This window comes from Drosophila busckii, chromosome 3R (genome assembly GCF_011750605.1).
Source record: "Drosophila busckii strain San Diego stock center, stock number 13000-0081.31 chromosome 3R, ASM1175060v1, whole genome shotgun sequence".
NCBI lineage: Eukaryota > Metazoa > Arthropoda > Insecta > Diptera > Drosophilidae > Drosophila > Drosophila busckii.
The window spans coordinates 23125384-23147606 of record NC_046607.1 but is presented as its reverse complement, the minus strand read 5'-3'; the positions used below and the strand labels follow the sequence as shown (position 1 = coordinate 23147606).

Below are 22223 nucleotides of genomic sequence, written 5' to 3'. Positions count from 1 at the left end.
GTTTTTGTTTATCAATTACCAATTAACTAATTAAAGCATGTTTTTTCATTTTTTTAATGCAATAAACAATGTATGGCATTGCTATTAGTATATTATCTGCATACCTTTTCCTTTAGCTTACAGCACCACTTTTTCTTTTTTAAACGCCTCATAGATTATTATACTTTTGCCAAGTTTGAAATTTGTTGCGGTACAGAACATTAGGATATTAATATGATTAATTATAGCGAAATATTATACACAATTATTTATTAATACGATTGGCTAGTGGCATAGTTTAATTTTATAACATAGTGATAATTGTACGAATATATATTAATAATATACATGCTTAAACGCTGTTCGTAATGTTTATAATTGTGTTTAATTTTTGTTGCTGTTATCGAGTATTCGTCTTTTAGTTTTAATAGCAAGTCTTGAGTTAGAAGCTATAATCTCTTAGGCATTTACTTTGCTGTATAATTTTACTATTTTAATTTATATACTTTTTTTCTTCATTTTGTATTCATTTTAGTTTGTTTGCTGCTAAATTCAATGCCTGTAAAACCTTATGCATATGCCTCTATATATATATATATATATATATATATATATATTTTAATGTTTATTTATATGTACGATATATAACTATGTATATGTTATGCATATATATTTTATGACCACGCTAAACATTTATTGCCAATCCTAAACAATCAACTGTTTTGCATTATTATCCTTTCGTCATTTGTACACTTTTGCAAGTTGTATGTGTGTTTAATTAATAATATTTCATTTAGGTATGTGTGTCAATGTGGTGTATGCACAGTGTGCGTCATTTGACTAGAAACAGCTTTTGTTTTAGGTGTTAATAAGTAAATTTTTGGTTTTTTTTTTAACTTGTGAGTAACAAATCGAAATTAATTTAGAGTTTGTTGTAGCCAAACAAATGACACACACTGTTGGTTCTAATGCAATTCTCAGCTTGGGCAGCTTACACATACCACTCCTTGACATCCTTGGAGTCGCGTTTCTTGGCCTTTGGCTGCACTAGACCCGCCATCTGAGGTCGTCCATCGCTGCCATAGCCCAAGGAGCCGCTGCCGCTTGACATCATGCCACCCCCCACGCCATTATTGTGATGTTGCTGTTGTTGCTGCTGCTGCTGCTGCTGCTGTGGATGATGCTGTCCCGCTGCCTGATGGTGTTGTCGCTGCTGATGATAGGAGCCATTGGTGCTGGTGTTGCCCAGCAACGCTGCATTGGGATTGTGGGAGCCATAAGCGGCGGCCTTTTCGCTCTCTGTTTTATAGCCGCGATCGCCGTTCGACTTGAGCCACAACACCAGCAGTATAACCAGTATAACTGCTATAAGTATGCCAGCCACAATGCCAATGATCATGGCAGTGCGCTCCTCCTCAATGGTGTTGACGCGTCCTTTGCCCTTGGGACGATAATTATTCATGTTGCTGTTGTAAGTGTTGCTGCCATATGGACCATATGGTGGTGGATCTGGCTGTGGCGGCAACGGGGGTGGCATAGGTGGCAAGTGCTCCTCCGGCAGCTGCATTCGCTCATGATCGCGATCATCCGAGCCAATCCCACCACCTATGGCGATGTAAACATCACGCTCTGTGGCCGTAGTGCGAATTTCGGGCGTGGGCGTTGTAGTACTGGTGGTGGTGGTTGTAGTTGTGCTGCTGGTTGTTGTTGTGCTGGTGCTGCTGCTGCTGCGCTGCGTCGACACAACGATGCTTGTGGGACTGCTGCTGCTGCTGCTGTAGGTGCTGCTGCTGCCGGCAGCGCTGGACATGGTGGTCATATAGTTGCTGGTGCTGCTGCTGCCTAAACTGCTGCTGCTGCTACTGCTGCTGCTGCTGTGTTGCTGCTGCTCCGTGGTGAGTTCGCTGCGTCCTGTAGTGGAGCCGGTAACCAGCTCATTATTGGACTCTGCAAGTGATTAGCAGCGTTTTTAGTGTTAAATTATGTTTCTTGTTGTTGCTCTAATTACAGTCTGCGTGTGTGTGTTTCTGTGTGTGTGTGTTAAGTTGTGTGTGCTTACTGTGCTGTGCCCGCATTGCCCAAAAATAACAAAAATTATGCAAATTCCAGTGGCAATTATTAGGTATTTCACAATTTATTGAACATATTTTGTAGAGCTGAAGATATTTGATAGGATATGCTTATGCTTATAATGCTGCTATGCAACTGATATCTGAATAAATATATATATATATGTATATATGTATGTATATACACATACATTGAATAGATATATGTATCTGACATCTGGCTGATATGTACAATTGGTAGAAAACTAAAGAAAACACATTTAGATAGTTTAACAAATTACAATTTCCAGTTAGCTGCAAACAAGCACTGAGCCATGTTAACTGATCAAATCGATTAATAGTTATTGAAATAAAAGTATTTATAGAGTTTGAATTTTATTAAAAATGTATGTAGCCATACATATATTTTTAATGCTATGCAGCTAACCTTAGCCCCGCCCACAATTTCCTACCCTGCCCCACACAAAAAAATGCTTTACGTGCAACACTTTAATGAACGATTTTAGTTGTTGTTCTTGGTTAAGTATTACTAGTAGTAGTCGTAGTAGTATTTGTTGTTGTTGTTCTGGTTGCTGTTGTTGTTGTTGGTGGTGGTGGTGTTGGCAATGTTGATAAACACATATACATATACACATATGGAAACTGTCTAAGTCTATGTGCAAAGCTAGACATATAAGCTGTCATGTCCTTTCATACATTAAAGTTTTTCATTTTTTAGTATCTTATCTTTTATGTAACTTTACAGAGTATCCATGGCGCAATCACAGTCAGAAATATGAAGACGTGTTCACATTCTGAAAGAGACACATAAGGCGTACTCATTGTCAGTTCAAATAATTAGAAGAAGAAGAAGAAGAAGCATCATCAACAACAAAGTGGATGAAGGTGGCTGAGCTGAGCTGAAGGTTGAGCTGATTTTGGGCTGATACGATGTCTGTATGAGAGCTGGGAATAGTAGGGTGTGTCATGTTGAATATATATACATATAGTTTATGTACATTATGCGCGCCAAGCGTACTCACACTAAAGATTATCAAGACTTTAGTGCGCAAAAGTTCTGAAAACATTTTTTATAACGATGTCAAGTATATATTAGTAACAGACTATAAAAGTAATTCAACTTCTATGATTTGGCATGAGATTTAAAACTTCTTTAAAGTTTCACACTTTAGAGCGTGCACTGTACTTCGTTGAGTTTAACTATGCAGATTGTACAGCTAAAATATGAAAAAATGTATGTCCGTGTGTGTGTGAAGCGTAGCACTGTAAGCATTTTTATAGGATACAACTAAGCGCGTAAGAACCCAAGTTAAAATAAAGTCATTAAGCGACATGTATAAATATAATCCCAGGTTAAGTATATAAACGTTCTATTCTAATGTTTGATTTAACAAAACTGCTAACTAATAACAAAGTTTATAGTTTAACAGCAATGACAGGTCGTATACTTGATGTACACTTATGTCAACATATCGTTTGTTATGCAACACAGCTAGTAATGAACTATGAACCAATGTATGTATGTATGTATGTGTGCTCATATATATAAATATATATGTTTGTGTGTGTGTGTTTATGTTTGTTTGCTTAGAAATGCCAATGACAACATGATTACCACATTGGCCAAAAATCAAAATATCAATTATGTCAAGTGATGTCTTTTCTTGCTCTTTCTCAGACTTACCTGCACCCTTGGCCGTGCTAGTCGATGTGAATTGCTCTGTGGTCTCGCCATAATCCCCAGAGCCATGCACACAGTCCTCATCATCGCAGGCACGTTCAGTTCCATTGTTATTGCTTGAGTTGCTGTTGTTGCTGCTGCTGCGATCAACGCTCGCATTGCTGCCCTGCTGCCCGGCGGTTGTAGTCTGTTTGGTGGGCGGCACATAGACAGGCGTTATGAGATCATCGCCACTGCCCGATTCGAAGGGTGGTGTGCATTCGTCCTCATCATCGCCGCGACAACCGGAACCAGCACCGGAGAATATCAAATCATCTATGGCACCTGGATAGCCACTTGCCGGCGTCTGTCGAGTAGAATTCAAAGTCTGATTTTACTTTAGTTTGATCTGGTGCCCAAAATGGCTAAAACGTGAATGTAGCTAATCTTGGTTAGTATATTGGTTGAGTATATTGGGTTGCATTATATGTATTAGAGTGAAAGTCATACTAGAGATGTGAATGGAATTACTCATTTTCAAATTGTTAGCATACTTATTTGGGCATCGCCTGCGCATTACATCTCTATTATGAGCTATGTATATATGTATGTGTATGCTTGTAGGTGTGTGTGAGTGTGTGCGTCATGCAGCATTAGTTTAGCTGAATAGTGCATATAATTATGTATATGTGCGTAGTTAAATATATTTTACTAAAAGTTAATTTTATATATTCACAGCGAAATTAATGTATGCATATATGTATACATATATGTATGTGTATATACTTTTGTTGTGCGACAAAAATTGAAAACTCTTAGCATTTTATTTGGGGTTAATTGCTGGTGCTGATAACAAAGCATTACGTTAACAAAATAATAAATAAATGAAATATTTATGAACGTCTTTACTGCATATTCACTAGTTAATAAATACATTTAGTAGCTAATACTTTTAGTTAGAATTGTTTTTGCTGGTGAACCAATTTTCCCCTAATTAGAAAAGGTGTTACTAAAATAGTCAAGCGTAGTGTGATTAGTCAGCAATAACTGTACATTTAAATAGATTATTAAGGGGGAAAAGCGGTTCACACAGCGCATAAGCTTTTAAATACGTTTTAGTTATGGCATTGAACTTGTTATTATTATTTATTTGATTAAAAAAAGAAAGAAAAGAATTTCGCATAAACTTGTTTTTACGATGAGAAAATACTTTTGGAGAGTTGAAAGTTGAGAGGAAGTTGAATTTCAAATAAAATTTCAAATCAAATTCCCTAACCTGCTGCATTCTCTGCAGATCATTTCTATCTAATACTCCAGTTACCAATTGAACATCTCCACGTATGGTGATATGAGGATCACGCTCAACGGCCAGGTCCAAGATGCGCAATTTGTTCACCGACAAACCGGCAATGACGCCGGCAAATGGACGTTCGATTCTAGTGCGACCGTTGCGACTAAATTTACCGCCCACTTGAATGTTCGACATGGTGTTAAACACGGTCGAGTGATGCGCTGTCAAATGGAAATTGCAATTATAAATTGGCGTTGGCGTTGGCGCTTTTGAGTTCTGCTTACATTGCGGATTAAGCGCCTGAACATTATAGTCATCCAGTTGGAGTGTGGCGTTACCACCTTTGCGTGAGAAGCGCACCACATGATAGGCATTGTCATTGACCTTGGTGCCGATTTCGCCCAGCGGTAGATCCACGCTGCCAATGTTGTAGACCATAAAGATATTGCCCTCAACTATCTCCAGCTCCATGTAGTCTTGAGTGGTGGCGCTCTCAATCCGCAGCAGCACTGCATCCGGTTTGGTGGTAATAAAGCCCAGGGCAATATTATCATTTTCCGTATCCACCTGAGCGCTCTCTGGGAATGTGTACTGGACCATGCCCTTGTTGTTGCCAAACTCGTAGGCAATGGACTCTGTGAAGAGAGTAATTTAGTAATTAATTGTAGATTTCAAGCCAAACACGCACCATCATAGCAGGTGGGACCAGTATAGGATGTCATGTCGCATTCACAGGCATAGGCATTCCACTGCTGCACACAGATGCCACGATTGGCGCAAGCATTCTGACTGCACTTGGTCGGTCCCTCACAGCCGGTGACCACCAGCGAACTGGGCACAACGGCATCGTTGGTAAGCGAAGGCGACGTATCGCCCAGATCAAGCGAGGCCAGACAGCCTTCAAAGCCAGAACGCGAGGATATTGAGCCCGGCAGCTTGGAGTACATGTCCTTGAAGACGCCACCTATATAGAGTATGCCCGCCAACTCCAGATGCATATTGTTGCCCGTCAGCGATATAATCTCAAAGGAGTCGTCCACCGTCAGCGTATGCGTCTTGGGTCCGGGCCTGCGTATGCTAACCTGATGCCAGCGATTGTCGTTCATATGTATGCGTGACTTATCCCGCATGGTGACTGGTCCATCGCCCAAATCAAAAGTGTAGTGTATGTGCCCATTAACCAACTCCACAGCTACAAAATCGTTGCGACGCCCGCCATTGAATACAAGCAGTCCGTTGGGTTCCACTGTCTTGAATCTGAAATCTATGGAGACGCTGGTGTAAGCTTTGAGCATGGCCAGGCCCACATAGGAGTGCTTGGAGCGGAAGGTTGCTGCATGATATGGCTGTCCTGGCGGGGAGTTGACAAAGCGTGCTGTTAGCTTAAAAGTAGCACTGGGCAAGGCTGACAGTTCAGGACCCAAAGACTTAACTATGTCCAAGTAGCTAAAGAAAGAGAATATTTTATTTTAGCATTTCTAAAAGTATTTCTCAATTGTTGTTGCTATTTGAAATGATTAAGCTAAACATTCCGCTATATAATTAAAGCAATTTTTTAGTTTTATTAATCGTATCTGAAAAGCCGTTGACTGGCTTTGATTGCTTACCGCTGGCCATTGAATATGAGTCCCTGCATTTGTCCCACAAAGTTCGGCATGGTGGATGTCATTTGTATTTCCTCCTCTGCGTGGAAGAGACCACCCAAGTGTATGGAGCGTATCTCCATAGTGCTATGGCGTCCAAGTATTGTCTCAGCTGTACAAAAAACATAGCAAAGGGATTGATAAAACTCAAGGGGCTCCGAGGCTGGAATTGTGCCAGCATTATAAATGGCTTGCTCTAATATATCACATTTATATTAGACTAGGCATGTACTATAGTTAGATTATGCCGTTAGAATATGGTTATAAGCATAATATATATGCAAATATACATACAAACTATATATGTACATATATGTATGCTAGGTTGTACTAGTAGTGGTGGTATTATTGATTATTGATTATGGATTAATATAGTAGTTAGTGTTTGGCAAACGAGAAGCACATACGCATATGTATTCGAAAGAGTATATAGTAGTAGTAGTAGTAGTAGAGTATATAATATAAGTAGTTAATTATATGCGTTTAGTAGACATAGAGCTAAGTTTTTCTTTTCAAAATCATTTCAAGCATTTGTTTAACGTTAAATTTTGTTGATTTCTGATATATTGTAGTAGTAGTTAGTAAGTGTCACTTTAGAGTGGCTAGAATTGTCAATGCAGCTTGGGTATACGAGTACGAGTTACTAAAGAAAGGTGCAGTTACAATAGTTATTAGATGTTGTAGTATATTGTATATACTAGTAATCGTAAATAGTATAAAGTATTGCGTATGTATGCATGTCATGTATGGTGCGTTAATTGTGAAGCCAATTGTTTATGTTAATAAATTAAGTAATTTCAGTGTTCATTATCAACATACATACTTACATACATACATAACATAGTAGTTAGCAAATTACATATGCGTTCATTGCCAGAAATATATATTTTCTTATTTGCATGTGAGTTTTAGTACGTTGTTCAAATACGTTCAAAGTTCAAAGGTGGCGGTGATATATTGTATATATATTTTTAGTTTGTTTTGATTTCATTATTTGGGTGCATTGCTCGATAGTAAAGAACGCAAGAAGTAAAACTAAAGCAGTACAACCCATAAAATAATCACCTACAACAATGAGAAACGCATAAGACTCTTATACAATTCATAAATAATAAATGAAAACACAATTTAGCTGCTGCTTCATTAAACAACATTGAAACTAAACATCGATTTGTATGTGTGTGTGTGTGTGTTTGTGTGTTTGTAGTTGTGAATTTGCGTGGGCTACGTTCTAATAAAGGTGCATTGGTCTCATTGGGATACGGCGCTAATGAAATTGGCATGCGGATGTTTGCAGAGAGCTGAATTTATAAGCGAAAGATTAAGAGAGAGAGATAGGGAGAGAAATGTTGAATCAGACTAGGAGTAGATAAAAAGCAAGAGTGTAATTATTCTGGCTGCCTGCCTAAGCCTTTGTAGACTACGGTAAAAGATACTAAAGTGAGAGACAGCGAGAAGAGAGTAAGTAAGAGAGTGTGAGAGCAAGAGAGTGTGAGATCGAACTAGTCACACACAAGTGTCATGCGATTTCCATTTGATTTATATACTTTTTGGCTTTTCTTTTGGTGCGATTGGTGCGCACATGCAAACTCTGACGTTGCTCTGGTGAATTTAGCAAGTGCCTAAGTGCCTAGGCCTAAGTGGTGGTGTGGTGTACATAGGTGTGAGAGTGTGTGCGTGCGCGTGGTGCAGCGTGTGTACGTGTGTGCGCGCGCCTTTGATCTCACAACAAGAAACTAAATTACGCAGGGGCGCAGCCAATACGGGAGCTAATGCTAAGCCCCTTGTTGACTACGCCCCTGTTTTAAATAGTGTTGTTTTGTACTTTTTAGACACGTTTGCGGTTGTTATTGCATTTACGAGTAGTATTTACTTAAAACAAAGCTAATTACATATTAAATGGTGCAAAATTACAGCCCTGGGTGCTTTCAAACATTGTTTTGCCTTCACGTCTCAATAAGTCGCCTGTCGCGTGCAGCTTTTCACTTTCTATTTGTTTTTCTTTTTTTTTTTTGTTGTTTTTTTTCTGACGCGGCTTTTTATCGAGCGATTTGGGCAAAAAAATGTTTCACCGAGTTGTTGCGTGTCGATTTTTTTTTGCTCTCGCCTAAAAAATGGAAATTATTTTACGTTGAAATTTCTCTGCTTACATTTTCAGTTGCTGTTTCGAGCTTTAGAGAAAAATAGAAAAGGTCATTAAGATCACGGCTGTGTGATATGAAAAATTGCATTTGCACATTTTATGTAAAGTATTTGTTTGTATTTTTTTTTCTGTGTTGGCCCAAATTAAATATGAACACATACCACACGTATATATTGGTTAATTGTAATTATTGTTCAATTATTTAAACACGCTTTCATTATTTAACTTTACTATTGCCTGTAAAGAACAAAATATTTTGATTTATTTACATGAAAATAGAAAAGGTATCGTTACCTGTAATTTAAAACTTTTACGCAAACCAAAAACAAAATTAAACTTTTAGCTTTGCCGATTTGTATGATTTACAAACTTAAAATAATATACCATATAGTTATTCATGTAAATGTTCGCTCAAGGGACATGACATAATTTACAAGACAATCAATTTTATATATATTTTGTTGTTTACATTGAAGCTGCAAATATGTACAAATAGTTATATCGCTGGGTTTATTGGTATGAATGTATGTATAGCTTTGTACATTAGTATCCTAGTTGCTTTAACTAACAGTTCTGTACTGGCTGGTCGCTGTTGATTTTCTTTATGGTTTTTTAGGAATTTTAGTTGGATAAAATCAAACAAACAGGGCAGTTAAGATACTTGTTTAGCAAATAAAAACACAACATCAAGATGTTTGAAAAATTCTCAAAGAACTAGACGAGAGTGAAAATAAATGTTAGAAATGAGCTTCGAAATAGATTTTAATTTGTTTTGCTTATCAAATGGCCGTAATTTAAATGGATTTAAGTATTGCAAAATAAAATGAGCAAGAAATGAGTTCTCCGACAAACCGAAGCATAAATACACTTGCAAATTACAAATATGTAAAAACAAAAGCCAATTATTCGAATTATCTATCTATATATCTGAAGCCAATAAAGATCTTCAGACAAACATGGAAAGATTGTATATAAAATGAACAACAGTTTAATTTTGTTTAAATTTGCAAGTAGGTAAAAAGAGTTGATAAATTTGTTTAAGGTTAGTTGAAGAGTTGAATTAATTGGAGTGAGTGTGAATGTGAGTATGAGCATGAGACACATGAGTGTGAGAGTGTATGTGGGTTATTAAACTAAGTTTAGATTGCAGACAAATTCATAATCGACGAGATTGTAAAGTCGAACACATTCTTTAACTTTCTTTCTGCTGTTCAGTTCAGTGTATGTGTGTAAGAGTGTGAGAGCGTGTGTTTATCGTAGCTAACTAAAAAGCTTGTAAAATGGAAATCAAAGCTAATATAACGAAAGCAAAAAACGCAGTCGACTGCACCTTTAAACAAAAAGAACAACTTTACTGTTTTAGTAGAAGTCCTAGCACCAACTTATACACCTTATCGCGCAAGGAATTGGAGAGTAATAGAGAGTGAGAGAGAGAGAGAGAGAGAGAGAGGGGGGCTGGATAACAGAGCTTTTCTCCATGGTTAAGGATGTCTTTAAGGGACTAACTGCAGCTGCTGCTGTTAAGGAAAAGCAAAGCAAGTGCTTGCTTCAAAAACTAACGGAGTTCAACGGGAGTATCCTTCAAAAAAAAACGACACGGCACGACACGTAGTAGGGCAATTGATGGTGCTGTTGATACATACATAACATACCCCTGACGGGGGGAGCCCCGTCAACTTGTAGGCGCAGATTTGAAGCTCTGCGTGAGAAGCGTATGGTATGCCAGTTATTATCGTTCAACACTGATTGCCCAGCGAGCAGATTCTATAGGAGACAGGTAGAGTGAGTTAAACTTGACGATTGTTTGTTTATGTGTCTCTGGGATTTACCTTCTCCCGATCGCTGAGCCGCACACTGGCCCGTATGCGTCCCGCAACCAAAGCTATTTCTAGGCGATCCGGTGAATTCGATTCGGCGCTTGTAAGCAGTAGCAGTCCGGCGGGACGTGAGGTCTTGAAGCGCAGCACCAGCTCCTCGGTTTGTGTCTTGGTGCCTTGTCCATTGGCCAGCCAAATAGTCATGTGCTGGCTGCCATTGAAGGCCAACGTGGCCAGTTCACGTCCACAAATGGGTCCGCCATAGAGTGTGGCCGAGCAGTCGCAAATGGGTCGATTCCAGCCCTCCAGGCAGCTGCCGCCGTTGAGGCAAGGATTGCCGGTGCATACGTTGCCCTGCACATGGCATGAGGGCTTCACCGAGGCTGTGACAAACCAAGTGGGTTAATTATAGCTTACAAAGCGAGGAGTTGGGCACACTCACCCGAGTCCTGCACGCGTGCAAAGGCTGCTATATCGATTGCCTTGCCGCTGAGTACGAGGTCACGCAAACAGCCCACGAATCCCTGACGCAATGTTGCTGTCCAAATGGCCGCCGGCCAGGCAATACTGTTGTAGGCGGGCCCCACGCCCCCTATGTACATATGACCGTCCAGTTCGAGCACAGTCCCATCGCCAGGCGTTCGAAAATCATTCCAGACACCATCGACACTCACCTTGGCATCGCGTCCATTGCGCCGCAGTATAAGATCATGCCAGTCGCCATCATCCACGCGTCGCCGGGAAGCGCGCACCTTAGAAGCTCCTGAGCCCAAGTCCAGATGTATATAGATGTGACCATTAAGCAGCTCAATGGCAATCAAAGCGGGCTACAAGGAGAAGCGTAAACATTAGCTGTCACTCAATGCTCGTTATAATCGCTTACATTTTTAGCACGCGGTTGCTTGGAGCCTGTGGCTAGGATGATAATTCCATTGGGTTCCTTAGTGCGAAACTTGAAGCTTACAGAGCTTTGCTTGCCAGTCTCCCAAGGAGGCAGCACCTAATAAAAGCAAGAAGATTAATTTTGTTTAAATTTATCCAACAGCATCATACCAAGTGAGATTCACGCGTCGTGAAAGTAACCGGATCTTGGGGGTCGCCGCTGGGGCACTGATACTCCACATTGCCAGCCACTTGTATGAGCTTGGAACCGCTTTTGGCCAAATCAATGAGATTCAGATTGAGCGTATCTGCCGAGAACTCTACTTTGCGTAAACAGCCCACAAAATTGTTGTGAACACGTGCGCCAAGCAGCGCTCGAGGATTTACGGCGCCACCCACATATACGCGCGAAGAGGATAGCATAGTGAACTTTCCCGCAATGTGAGAATGATCCGTGTACACATCATCCACCACAGTAACCAGCTAAAAGCACAAATTGTTAGCAACAAAGTCGAATTAGTTAATGTTTTAAAGACGTACCCGACAGAAGCTGGTGATGGAGGAGATCTCTTGTATGCGCCGATGCACCGTCACCTTGTGCCATTGATGATCATCAAAGCGCACCTTGGAGGGCTTAATATGCATCTCCTGCTTGCCATTCGCCAGACCCATAGTCAACGAGACACCGCCATCGCGCAGCGCCAAGTTAAGATAATCCGTACCATGTCCAGTGTAGAAGAGCAGCCCGTTGGGCTGACGCGTGCGAAAGTAAAAGGATATAGCATCCTGGGCACTAACAATGGGCTCTGCACCCGTCTGGCCCAAATCGTACGAGAGGAACTGTGTACCACGGAACGTTGCTTCAGATGGCGCCTTCTCCTTCTCACAATACTGGCCATCGTACTCGAGATTACGACACTCGCAAATTGGACCGGAATCCGTGGATATGCATATGCCGCCGTGCTGGCAGGGATCGTTGCGCTCGCATGCATCCGTTGTATTCCCACGAACGCCCTAGTAATGATTATTATCATATCAGACAAATGTAAGTGAGGGTAAAAAATTAAATGTTAATTTTAATCATTGTTGAATGTTAGCTGCGAGTTATTTTTTTTAATTTGCATACATTTTGCTGAGCTTTGCTTTATCAGGTGAACTTACCCGCAAGCCCCTTTCACGAGCAGGCATCTCGCCGTGATCGCAGGGCGCATCGCCGCACTTTATGTCACGTGGCTGTTTCATCTCCTGCCGTCTGGTCACTCCGCCGGGCTGATCCGCATAGACAAGATTGCGTATGGCGCCACGAAAGCGTGGCTCAAAGATGACGCTGGGCAGAGCGAGTAGCGCCAGCTTGCTGCTGTACCAGTTGGGCATGCCACCCACGTAGACATCCGAGTTGCTGGCAAACTTGCCGAACTGGAACTCTTTGCCTTTGGTAGAGCGCTGCTGGGAGACGCCGTCGACAATCAGCGAGGTCTGCTCATCATTACGTATCACTTGCACCTTGTGCCAGTGCCCATCGTGCAGTTCCCTTCCCACGGTAATTATCTGCGCACCTCCGCCTAGATTATAGCGCAAGCGCAACGCACCCTCTACCAGCTTGAGCTCAAAGAAGTCATAGGTGCCGCCATCGTCGGTATAGAGCACGAGACCATTTGGCTGCTCTGTCTTAAACTCCAGCTCCAGCGTGCCATTTAGGCCAGTGTACCATTTGCGAAAGGTATAGAAGGAGTTCTGCGATCCATCCAGCTGGAAGCCAGCGCTAATCGTTATAAAGCTGGCTACCAGACTGACCAACAGAGCCGTGACTATGAGCACGCGATACGAGCGCCGATGCTCCACTATAAGTGGACTTCGTTGCGACGCATGTGCTGTGCTTTCCTCATCAGCAGCAGCAGTTTTAGTTCTTCGACGTCGACGCGCCTTGTTGTACAGCAAGTTGGAGGAAATGGCGCTGGTACAGGAGCTGAGATGGGCATTGCCAGTGGCGTTGGCGTTATCGTTGAGCTTCGCGGACCGCTCAATGGGCCCGGCCAACTGGCATGGCATTGATTGGGACAGCAGCTTGTCAACGTTGTCCATTTTATTAACGCACGATAGTATGATATGCGCTGTCATTGCCTCATTGGCATATACATATGTATATGTATGTATTTATCCCTTTGTTCTCTGTGTTCTCTGATATGGATATGTTGCAATTGGCGCGCGCTCATTCACACGCACGCACTACTAACACAACTACAACTACAGCCAGTCACACTTCGCATAGACAGAGAGAGCGTAGTTGATTTAGCGCGTAAAACGTAAATGTCGCCGTCGTTGTTGTCGTTGCCTTGCCTGCGTATTCCAGTCCTTGAGTGTGAGCTTTTATATTTCTAGCGCGTGTCCTTGTATTGGTATATGGCTTCTACTATTACTACTCGAGGCCAGAGAGCGACGCTGTTGGAATTTTATCCTTATCCGCGCTTCTAACTTTCATTGAACCATTCTGCTTACAAGTCGTGGGTGGGCAGAAGAAGAGTGTGTGTGTGTGTGTGAGAGAGAGAGAGAAAAGCTCGCCTCCGCAAAGTTGGCTGCGGCTGTTATAACGCTGTTAGTGCTGCTTTCACTGTAATTTCAACTTAATGTTATTAATTTCGATTTGATTTGCACTCCATTTTGAGTTTGAGTTTTTGACATTTTGTACACTTGAACTGTAGAATATTTGGCGATTTGTTACTTATATGTGCGCACATTGCGTTGGCCATTTGTTGTTCGTGACAGAAAGCCGTTAACAGCAGCGCGTTAAGTAGAGGGTGGCAAAAGCTTGCCCAACACTACCACCTCCGCCTTCGCGCAACGCCAAGGCGCCTACGAGCGCTTCCACGTACATGTACATACTAAAAATCGGAAAATTTTTTCACTGCACGTAGGCGAAAATTTTGATGCCAGCTCGAAACGATTTAATTGTTTGAACAACTTAATTTACCTAACGTATTGAACTTTAGTCAGTATAATTTTCCACATATGTTGATTGCAGTATTGATTTTAGCTTAGTTGAAATTGCTGAACATCGAGGCTTAATTTATCTTATACAATTGTCTAAAGGAATTTTGTAACACATTTTAACAACACTCAACTTCCAAATTCAGTGGACATTTTTATTAAGCACTTGGGTTTAATTTAGTTAAGTGGGGGCCAGAATTTTTGTTTAATTTTGTTCAAACTTTGGCCACAAATACTTTTGTGTCGAATTTTCTCAGTGCCTTCCGCTGCTTTAGGTCTTAATATCGATCCGTACTGCATTCACGACAAGACTGAACTGCAATTTCTAACTTAATTTCCTCTCAACAATTCCAACGGATAAAAAAAGCTCACGTTAGCTAGTACGCACGCACAATGCCCTGTATATGGGTCTAGCCCACATTGCTATCACCCTACATACACTACACGTGGACATCCCCAAAATGTTTACAAAGCCAAATAGCCGCACTACTGCTGGCAGGGCATCAGAATGCCAAAAAATGAAAAGCTCCTTTATTTCGCTTATGTGTAGGTATGTGTACTTCGGCACACACATTCATATAAAGCTTACAAGACGCACATGCGCACTGGGCCGATGGTTCAGGTTCATAACCTACGCCACTTGAAGTGTATTAGAAGGGACAGGAAACAGTAGAAGCAGTAAATTTAGTATGAACGCTTCTGTGGTACAGTAAACATGGAAAATATTATTTATTAAGATACGTTCAATTCAAGTTTCAACAAATTTTGTGAAGACTTTTCAATTTATTTAGTAAGATAAAATATATTAACTGACTCTGTAACAGTTATTAAATATTGTTTTTTTTAAATATGAATTTACTGGCGGTTTAATTTAATGTTAAGTCTCTGTTAAGAATTAACGCATTCTGTAAAGAAAATACTAAAAACAGCTGATCGCAGTTTTGAGTTTTGTGCCGCTAATAACAATTCATTCAATAAGATTGCACTATTTCTAGTTGTTATCAATTCTCTTACCTTCCACTTCCACTTTACCCAAGAGGCAGTAACTGCAGCAAACAATTGTATGTATTTACACAAACAAAATAGAAAGCGCGTGAAAGTGTGAAGTGGTGCATCCACTTATAAGAAACAAGCGCAATGACAATGTCAACGACAACCACTTATTTTCTCCATAGTGACAGCTCTTTACATAATGCTCTCAACCGCACGTCCACTTCTGCGACGCCTCCTGCCTCTGACGAGATCCATACATGTAGAGCGCAAAGTTCAAGTTGGAGAGAATCTAAATTTAAACATAGTTGAGTGTGGGAGTGGCAAACGCAACTTGTTGCTGATGCCTGGTGCACTCGGATCCGCCTGGACGGACTTTAAGCCACAGATAGAGCAGTTGCCCGCCTTGTTGCCAGATCATACGATCATTGCGTGGGATCCTCCTGGCTATGGCAAGTCGGTGCCGCCGCAGCGCAGTTTTGGACTCGAGTTTTTTCAACGTGATGCGGAGGCAGCGCTGCAGCTGATGCGTACGCTTAATAAACCCAAATTCTCCATACTGGGCTGGAGCGATGGCGGCATTACAGCGCTTATACTTGCCGGTCGACATGCTGAAGCGGTGGACAAGTTGGCAATTTGGGGCGCGGGCGCATATCTCAATGAAGCGGAGGTTAAATCACTGCGCGCCATACGCGACGTAGCCATGTGGTCACCACGCATGCGTAAGCCTATGGAGGAGCTTTATGGCATTGAAGGCTTTGCCAAGCTCTGGAGCGATTGGGTAGATGCTGCCTGTGCTTTCTACGAGCAGCGCAATGGCGACTTTTGCTGCAAGGAGGTAGCACAAATTAAAGCACCCACATTTATATTGCATGGAAGCAAGGATCCAATGATCGCTCCAGAGCATGTACCTTGGCTAAAGCAGCGATTGCCAATGGCGCGGTATCATGAATTTCCCGAGGGCAAGCATAATATACATCTGCGCTATGCGGAGGAGTTTAACAGACTAGTGGCGGATTTTTTTAAAGAAAATTAAAGTATGTATAAGTTTGATTTCATATTTTAATGTAAAGATAACTTTTGTTTCTCATTTTCTTTCAGTTGTATATGCTTATTTGACCTGAGCACGAATGGTGGGCACATAGTCATCATACTGCGCCTGGTAGAAGTTGCCAGCCACGGGTGCGCTGAAACTGTGCTTCAGAATATAGTCGCGGATCTTAACATTAAGGCGACCCTCCAGCGTGCTAAAAGAATACAAATATACTTTTTGTTGATTATATTTAAAATATTATAAACTTACGTCTTGGAGATGAACTTGTCGCTGGTAATCTTGCCGTTTTGCTTGAAGACCAGGAACACGTAGCGATGCAGTCCAGTGCCCTCACCAGGACCAGAGCCAACAAATTCGGCGAGCACCTGACCCTCAGACACCTTGTTACCGGGAATATTGATAACAGCCCAGTGGAGCACTTCGCGCATTTTGGGATCAGCGCGAGATGGTGCATCAGGATCGACCAGCATCAGCGTGTATAGAGCGCCAGCTTCAGCCTCCCAGCTGACTGTGGGCTGATCCTTTACTTGTGTAGGCGTCAGCTCATTGCCGAGCTCAGCCTGCACACCCGAGGGGTAGCTGACGGTAGCGCGAGCCTTTGGCTTCTCGTCAATAATATCGGGAATAATGCCGCTAGTGTCCATGTTAACGCTGATGCAGTGTCTCTAAACTGGCGCTGCTTGCGTGTGCGCTATTTATTCAACAGTTGAGTGAACGTGGCCGTAATCAGTGCCGTGCACTTTTGGCCCAATGCTCAAAAAAACGATAGATAAAGATATACGGCTGACGCCTTGTCTTGCCTATTGGCTGATAGCAATAATAAGTGACTTTATTGGCTACACTCATATGTAGACATGTTTATGTAAGTACATATATGTATGTAACTGCAGATGTTCACTTGGCGAACTCCTTGTTGCGTATAGCCACATAGTCATCATATTGCGCCTCATAGAAGCTGCCAGCTATGGGCTGACCCAATCCATGCTTTGCCGCAAACTTTCGGACGCTAAAGTTGAAGCGACCATCTCGTGTTCTGGAAAAACAAATGACGTCAACTGCAAGTCATGCTGATCTGAAGCTCATTACGCACCTTTTGCCTATGCGCATATCTTCCTCAACCCTTGCGCTTTGTCTATACAACAAAAAAATATAACGATGCAGTCCAGTGCCCTCGGGGGGCCCAGAACCCACATACTCTGCCAGGGTATCTCCTGAGGCCAACTGATTGCCTACAATGTTAACCACAGCCCAGTGCAAGATCTCACGAAACGTGGGCTGGGCGCGACTTGGCGCATCTGGGTCCACCATAAGCAGCGTATAAAGCGCATCTGTCGACTCCGCTGCCCAGCTGACACTTGGTTCATCCTTGACTTGCGTTGGTGTTAGCTCATTACCTGTCTGGACAACAACGCCTGTGGGATATTTCACCTCTAGCTTGCCACTAGGTGGCGCCACATCAAGAACATCCGGTACTATAGCTTCCATTTGAGGGGAAAATTAAATCAGAAATTCTTATCACACGGTAATGAATCAGTCGGTAGATAAGATGTCAGGTAATACACACAGCTGTTCCAAGTGGCAACCGCGAGCCGCAACTAATGTCTAAACATATAAATATATATATTCTAATTAATTAATATCTAAAATCAAAACTTTGTCAAGGTCTACTCACTCTTATGTGTATGGTATATACCTGGGAGTAGAGATATCGTGTTTACAACGCAGCGCGTATAAAACTACTCTGAACTTTGCACATAGAAAATTTGCTAACATATATGTACTCTATATAGATAACTATAAATTTACAATCCCTTGGCAGCTTGAAAGCTCTCAGTATAGCGATAAGTTTGCATATACTATTTGTATGCGTTTATCATTATGTATATAAGAATATATAATGTATGTTTCTTTATATCATGCTATATTTTTATATTTATTAAACAATTCGATTATTAACACTTTGAATATCAATATTAATAGCGCTGAGTGACAGAACAGAGAGGGTTGGCATCTAAATACATAATGCTGTGTGAGTGAGTGTACTTCAGATACAGCTCTTAAATCTCCACAATTGAACAATCCATTGATAAACATAATACACAAGGCAATGGAGTAGGTTTGAAAGGGGCTGGGAAAGTGAGATTTGAAACGCGCCTATTACGGGCGTACTATAAACAATATAATAGTAGTTAATAATAATAGTGTGTATGTAAATTATAGTACATAATGGTATGTATATATGTAATATGCTTTTTCAAGTTCAAGCTAAACTTGTAGTTGTGGCAGACGAGACAACTTTTGTTCAAGGAAACTATTAAACAATTAATTATCAATTTCCAAATTTCATTTCCACTTGCTAGAGAGACTTATTCGCCCATTTAACAGCGAGTTTCGTAGAGTCCGCTGCGTCCAATGTAGCGTACCCATTTGACCACATCGTGATCGGAGTAGTTGAGCTTGGGCTCAAAGACTTTCAGGTAGCGCACTTTGAAGCCCGAAGGCGCAAACGGCACCTCGAAGTTCATGGAAATGGGCGGGCGTGTCCATTTCTTCTTCGTATCCGTTTCGAGTAATTCTATTTCGGCTGACAGCTGTGTCTCCTTCATGCCCGCCATGCGTTTAATTTTCCATACAATTGCATTCTCCGATGCCTTGTATTTGGCCTTGCCCTTCAGGCAGATCAACTGGACGCCCGACGTGTTGAGCGGTGTAGGGATTTTTACTTCAATCTTTTGGCCCAGAAGTGAAGGCTTAAAATTCGATTTGAGCACTACCTTGACCTCCATTTTAGTGCGTCCTACTTCACGCACAAGGGGAATAACACGGAATGGTAGCGAAATGTCTTTTGTTGTACGATAGCGCATCAACTCGAATTCACCGTCCGGTGGGATAAAGCTGATTGAATGCTCCGTCTCAAATTTACTCAGTTTAACGCACTGATGGAACTGGCAATCATCAATGACAACCACGGGCTTGCCAGAGCGCGAAGTCTCTGCCTCGGAGTTTCCAGATAAGCCACGTCCCTTGGACTCCATGACAATCTTGTCGTTAATGCCAAACTTGCACTCGGGCATGCCTGTGGGAAAGTGACGTAAAACAGTATTAGTTAGTGATCCAACTAAACTAGCTTTGTTGAAACCTACCTGACAGATAGGATTTCATGACCACCTTGCCGGCTACGTGAGCCGACAATACCTGGCCCTGTGGGCTCATCAGCAGATTAACATACTCCAGCACATCCAAGAAGAGCTCATTGCGTCTATATTTGATGCCTTCGCGTCGCCAACCAATTTGTCCCGTTACCTGCGATGTAATTTGCATCTGCTCCTCCTTGGTAGCTGACTTGATGCCTTGCTGTGTTATGAATGTCTTCAGCGTACCTGAGTCCGTATTCTGCGGATACCCAAAGTCTAGAATCTCATCCAGCAGCTCATAGATCAACACAAAGTTGTTCTTTATATTCTCCTCGGAGATTTTGCCAAAGTACGACTGCATCACCTCAATTATCTTTAGCAAGAACTCAAAGACCATGGCGGCGTTGACATTTTGCTTGGTGACCGCCGCCAGCCAAATATTGGCACGCTAAAAAAATAAGAGTAGATTAGAAACATCCGGTGCGGGCCTGACGTGGCTGTCGCGGCTTGGTACCTTAATGTGGAAGAAGCTCGTTCTAGCTATGTTGGTGACCGGAGAGCGCACCTGCTGGCGAGCATGGATGACGTTGACCCGAAAAGCGTCCACTGCATTGCGACCAATATCATCGCGATAAACTCGCGAGATTAGAACCTCGCCCTTGTGGTTGTAAACAAACAGACCACCAATCATTGTGAGCTTAGTTGTGGCTACTAACTTGGGTTTTATAGAAATTTGCAGCCAGCACAAACACTACAAGCAAAAAGTTTTTCCTCAATTTGCTGCCCACTTTTCTTCAGAAAAAATCAATTACTCGCACTCCCCTTTTCGCAGCTGCTACTATTTTTCGCAGTCACAGTTACACACGACCAATCGATAAGTCTTTACTCGGGCGTTCTACAACACAGCCAATTGAAGCGCAGCCAACTTTAGTGCGTACATGACTCTGCGGCTTTGACAAAAACAAAATTCATTTTCACTCAAGTTTAACTTTTGTAATTGTATTGTACGTAAAATAAATAAAACAAAACATGCCAGCTGAAAATCTGGAGGAGCAAGGTCTGGAGAAGAACCCCAACTTGGAGTTGGCACAAACAAAGTTCTTGCTAACGCTTGCGGAGCACAAACAAGATGCAGCACTCAAAAATAAACTCTTGGATGCAATTCGTGCCGACAATATGGCTCCATGGTACGAACACATATGTACCGAATTAAACTGGGCGCTGGACAAGGACATGTTGGCACGTATGCGCGAACAAAATCGCATTGCTGTGGAACAGCTAGATGCTGCCATTGAGGATGCTGAGAAGAATTTGGGCGAGATGGAAGTGCGCGAGGCGAACCTTAAGAAGTCCGAGTACTTGTGTCGCATAGGTGATAAGGCTGCTGCAGAGACTGCATTTCGTAAAACGTACGAGAAGACTGTTTCCCTGGGTCATCGTCTGGACATTGTCTTTCATCTCATACGCCTAGGCTTGTTCTATTTAGATCACGATTTAATTACACGCAACATCGATAAGGCAAAGTATCTGATTGAGGAGGGCGGCGACTGGGATCGTCGTAATCGTCTGAAGGTATACCAGGGCATCTATTCGGTGGCAGTGCGCGACTTCAAGGCAGCGGCTACCTTTTTCTTGGACACCGTTAGCACCTTTACCTCATATGAGCTCATGGACTATCCCACATTTGTGCGATATACTGTGTATGTGGCCATGATAGCGCTGCCTCGTAATGAACTGCGGGAGAAGGTGGTCAAGGGATCTGAGATTCAAGAGGTGCTACATGGTCTGCCCGACGTGAAGCAGTTCCTATTCTCGCTCTTCAACTGCCAGTACGAACACTTCTATGTGCACTTGGCCCAGGTAGAGAAGGAGCTGAGACAGGATTACCTAGTGCATCCACACTATCGTTACTATGTGCGTGAGATGCGCATCTTGGGTTACACGCAGCTCTTGGAATCATATCGTTCGCTTACGCTGCAGTACATGGCCGAGGCATTTGGTGTCACTGTGGATTACATCGATCAGGAGCTATCACGTTTTATTGCCGCTGGACGCTTGCACGCGAAAGTGGATCGTGTGGGTGGCATTGTGGAAACGAATCGCCCAGATAACAAAAATTGGCAATATCAGGCCACCATCAAGCAGGGTGATCTTCTACTCAACCGTATTCAGAAGCTCAGTCGTGTTATTAATATTTAAGTTCGATATTGCACATCAAATAAACATTTATTAACAATTATTCAATGACTTTTTATCTAAAAAAAAAGCCTTGCTATTCCCGGCTATTTACAATAAATTGTTCTTGTTAATATCGATGCATCGATGTTTTACAAAACATCGGCTCTGCAAGTTCTTATTTCTTAACATTTTAATTCTAAATTACAATCTTTGGATTACTTTTAATTTACATTTTATTTAAATTTTCTTCCGCGTTGTGACCCTCAAACTGTGCGCGCGCTAAGTATCGATAGCTATATATCATTTCCATTTTGAGCTCAAAATGTTAATGCTAACACTGACAGTGTGACCACATTTTTATTTTTTGAAAACTTAAATCGTTAAAAATTGTAGCCCAA

The 22223-nt window shown here is 41.9% G+C and overlaps 6 protein-coding genes across 13 annotated transcripts; 2 read left to right on the top strand and 4 right to left on the bottom strand.

The window, feature by feature from the left end:
* Positions 1-608: 608 nt before the first annotated feature.
* LOC108603477 (neurexin-1) lies at positions 609-14708 on the bottom strand. 8 transcript variants are annotated; one of them, XM_017992323.1, is made up of 13 exons: positions 12646-14708; positions 12025-12498; positions 11656-11967; positions 11486-11602; positions 11045-11429; positions 10615-10985; positions 10429-10549; positions 6607-6754; positions 5688-6445; positions 5284-5634; positions 5030-5220; positions 3733-4096; positions 609-1926 (listed from the first exon to the last, which is right to left on the bottom strand). In XM_017992323.1, exons 1-13 carry the CDS (start codon positions 13600-13602, stop codon positions 971-973), a joined length of 5505 nt encoding a protein of 1834 aa, XP_017847812.1. In that variant the 5' UTR covers positions 13603-14708; the 3' UTR covers positions 609-970. The 8 variants fall into 8 exon arrangements, with proteins under 8 accessions (XP_017847812.1, XP_017847808.1, XP_017847809.1 ...); XM_017992319.1 differs by having other exon boundaries at positions 4985-5220; positions 12646-14707; XM_017992320.1 differs by having other exon boundaries at positions 4985-5220; positions 10438-10549; positions 12646-14707.
* Positions 14709-15420: 712 nt separating this feature from the next.
* On the top strand, positions 15421-16645 carry LOC108603276 (valacyclovir hydrolase). Its single transcript, XM_017991935.1, has 3 exons — positions 15421-15530; positions 15645-16496; positions 16561-16645. The coding sequence occupies exon 2, from the start codon at positions 15662-15664 to the stop codon at positions 16493-16495; it is 834 nt and encodes a 277-aa protein (XP_017847424.1). The 5' UTR covers positions 15421-15530; positions 15645-15661; the 3' UTR covers position 16496; positions 16561-16645.
* On the bottom strand, positions 16502-17190 carry LOC108603278 (protein D3). Its single transcript, XM_017991938.2, has 2 exons — positions 16763-17190; positions 16502-16706 (listed from the first exon to the last, which is right to left on the bottom strand). Exons 1-2 carry the CDS (start codon positions 17155-17157, stop codon positions 16571-16573), a joined length of 531 nt encoding a protein of 176 aa, XP_017847427.1. The 5' UTR covers positions 17158-17190; the 3' UTR covers positions 16502-16570.
* Positions 17191-17284: 94 nt separating this feature from the next.
* On the bottom strand, positions 17285-18282 carry LOC108603277 (phosphatidylethanolamine-binding protein homolog F40A3.3). The gene is made up of 3 exons (XM_017991937.1): positions 18186-18282; positions 17604-18115; positions 17285-17546 (listed from the first exon to the last, which is right to left on the bottom strand). Exons 2-3 carry the CDS (start codon positions 17996-17998, stop codon positions 17408-17410), a joined length of 534 nt encoding a protein of 177 aa, XP_017847426.1. The 5' UTR covers positions 17999-18115; positions 18186-18282; the 3' UTR covers positions 17285-17407.
* A 139-nt stretch (positions 18283-18421) lies between these two features.
* LOC108603274 (AP-2 complex subunit mu) lies at positions 18422-20505 on the bottom strand. The gene is made up of 3 exons (XM_017991933.2): positions 20162-20505; positions 19657-20095; positions 18422-19589 (listed from the first exon to the last, which is right to left on the bottom strand). Exons 1-3 carry the CDS (start codon positions 20336-20338, stop codon positions 18892-18894), a joined length of 1314 nt encoding a protein of 437 aa, XP_017847422.1. The 5' UTR covers positions 20339-20505; the 3' UTR covers positions 18422-18891.
* An 84-nt stretch (positions 20506-20589) lies between these two features.
* On the top strand, positions 20590-21886 carry LOC108603275 (26S proteasome non-ATPase regulatory subunit 6). Its single transcript, XM_017991934.2, has one exon. The coding sequence runs from the start codon at positions 20677-20679 to the stop codon at positions 21844-21846; it is 1170 nt and encodes a 389-aa protein (XP_017847423.1). The 5' UTR covers positions 20590-20676; the 3' UTR covers positions 21847-21886.
* Positions 21887-22223: the final 337 nt, after the last annotated feature.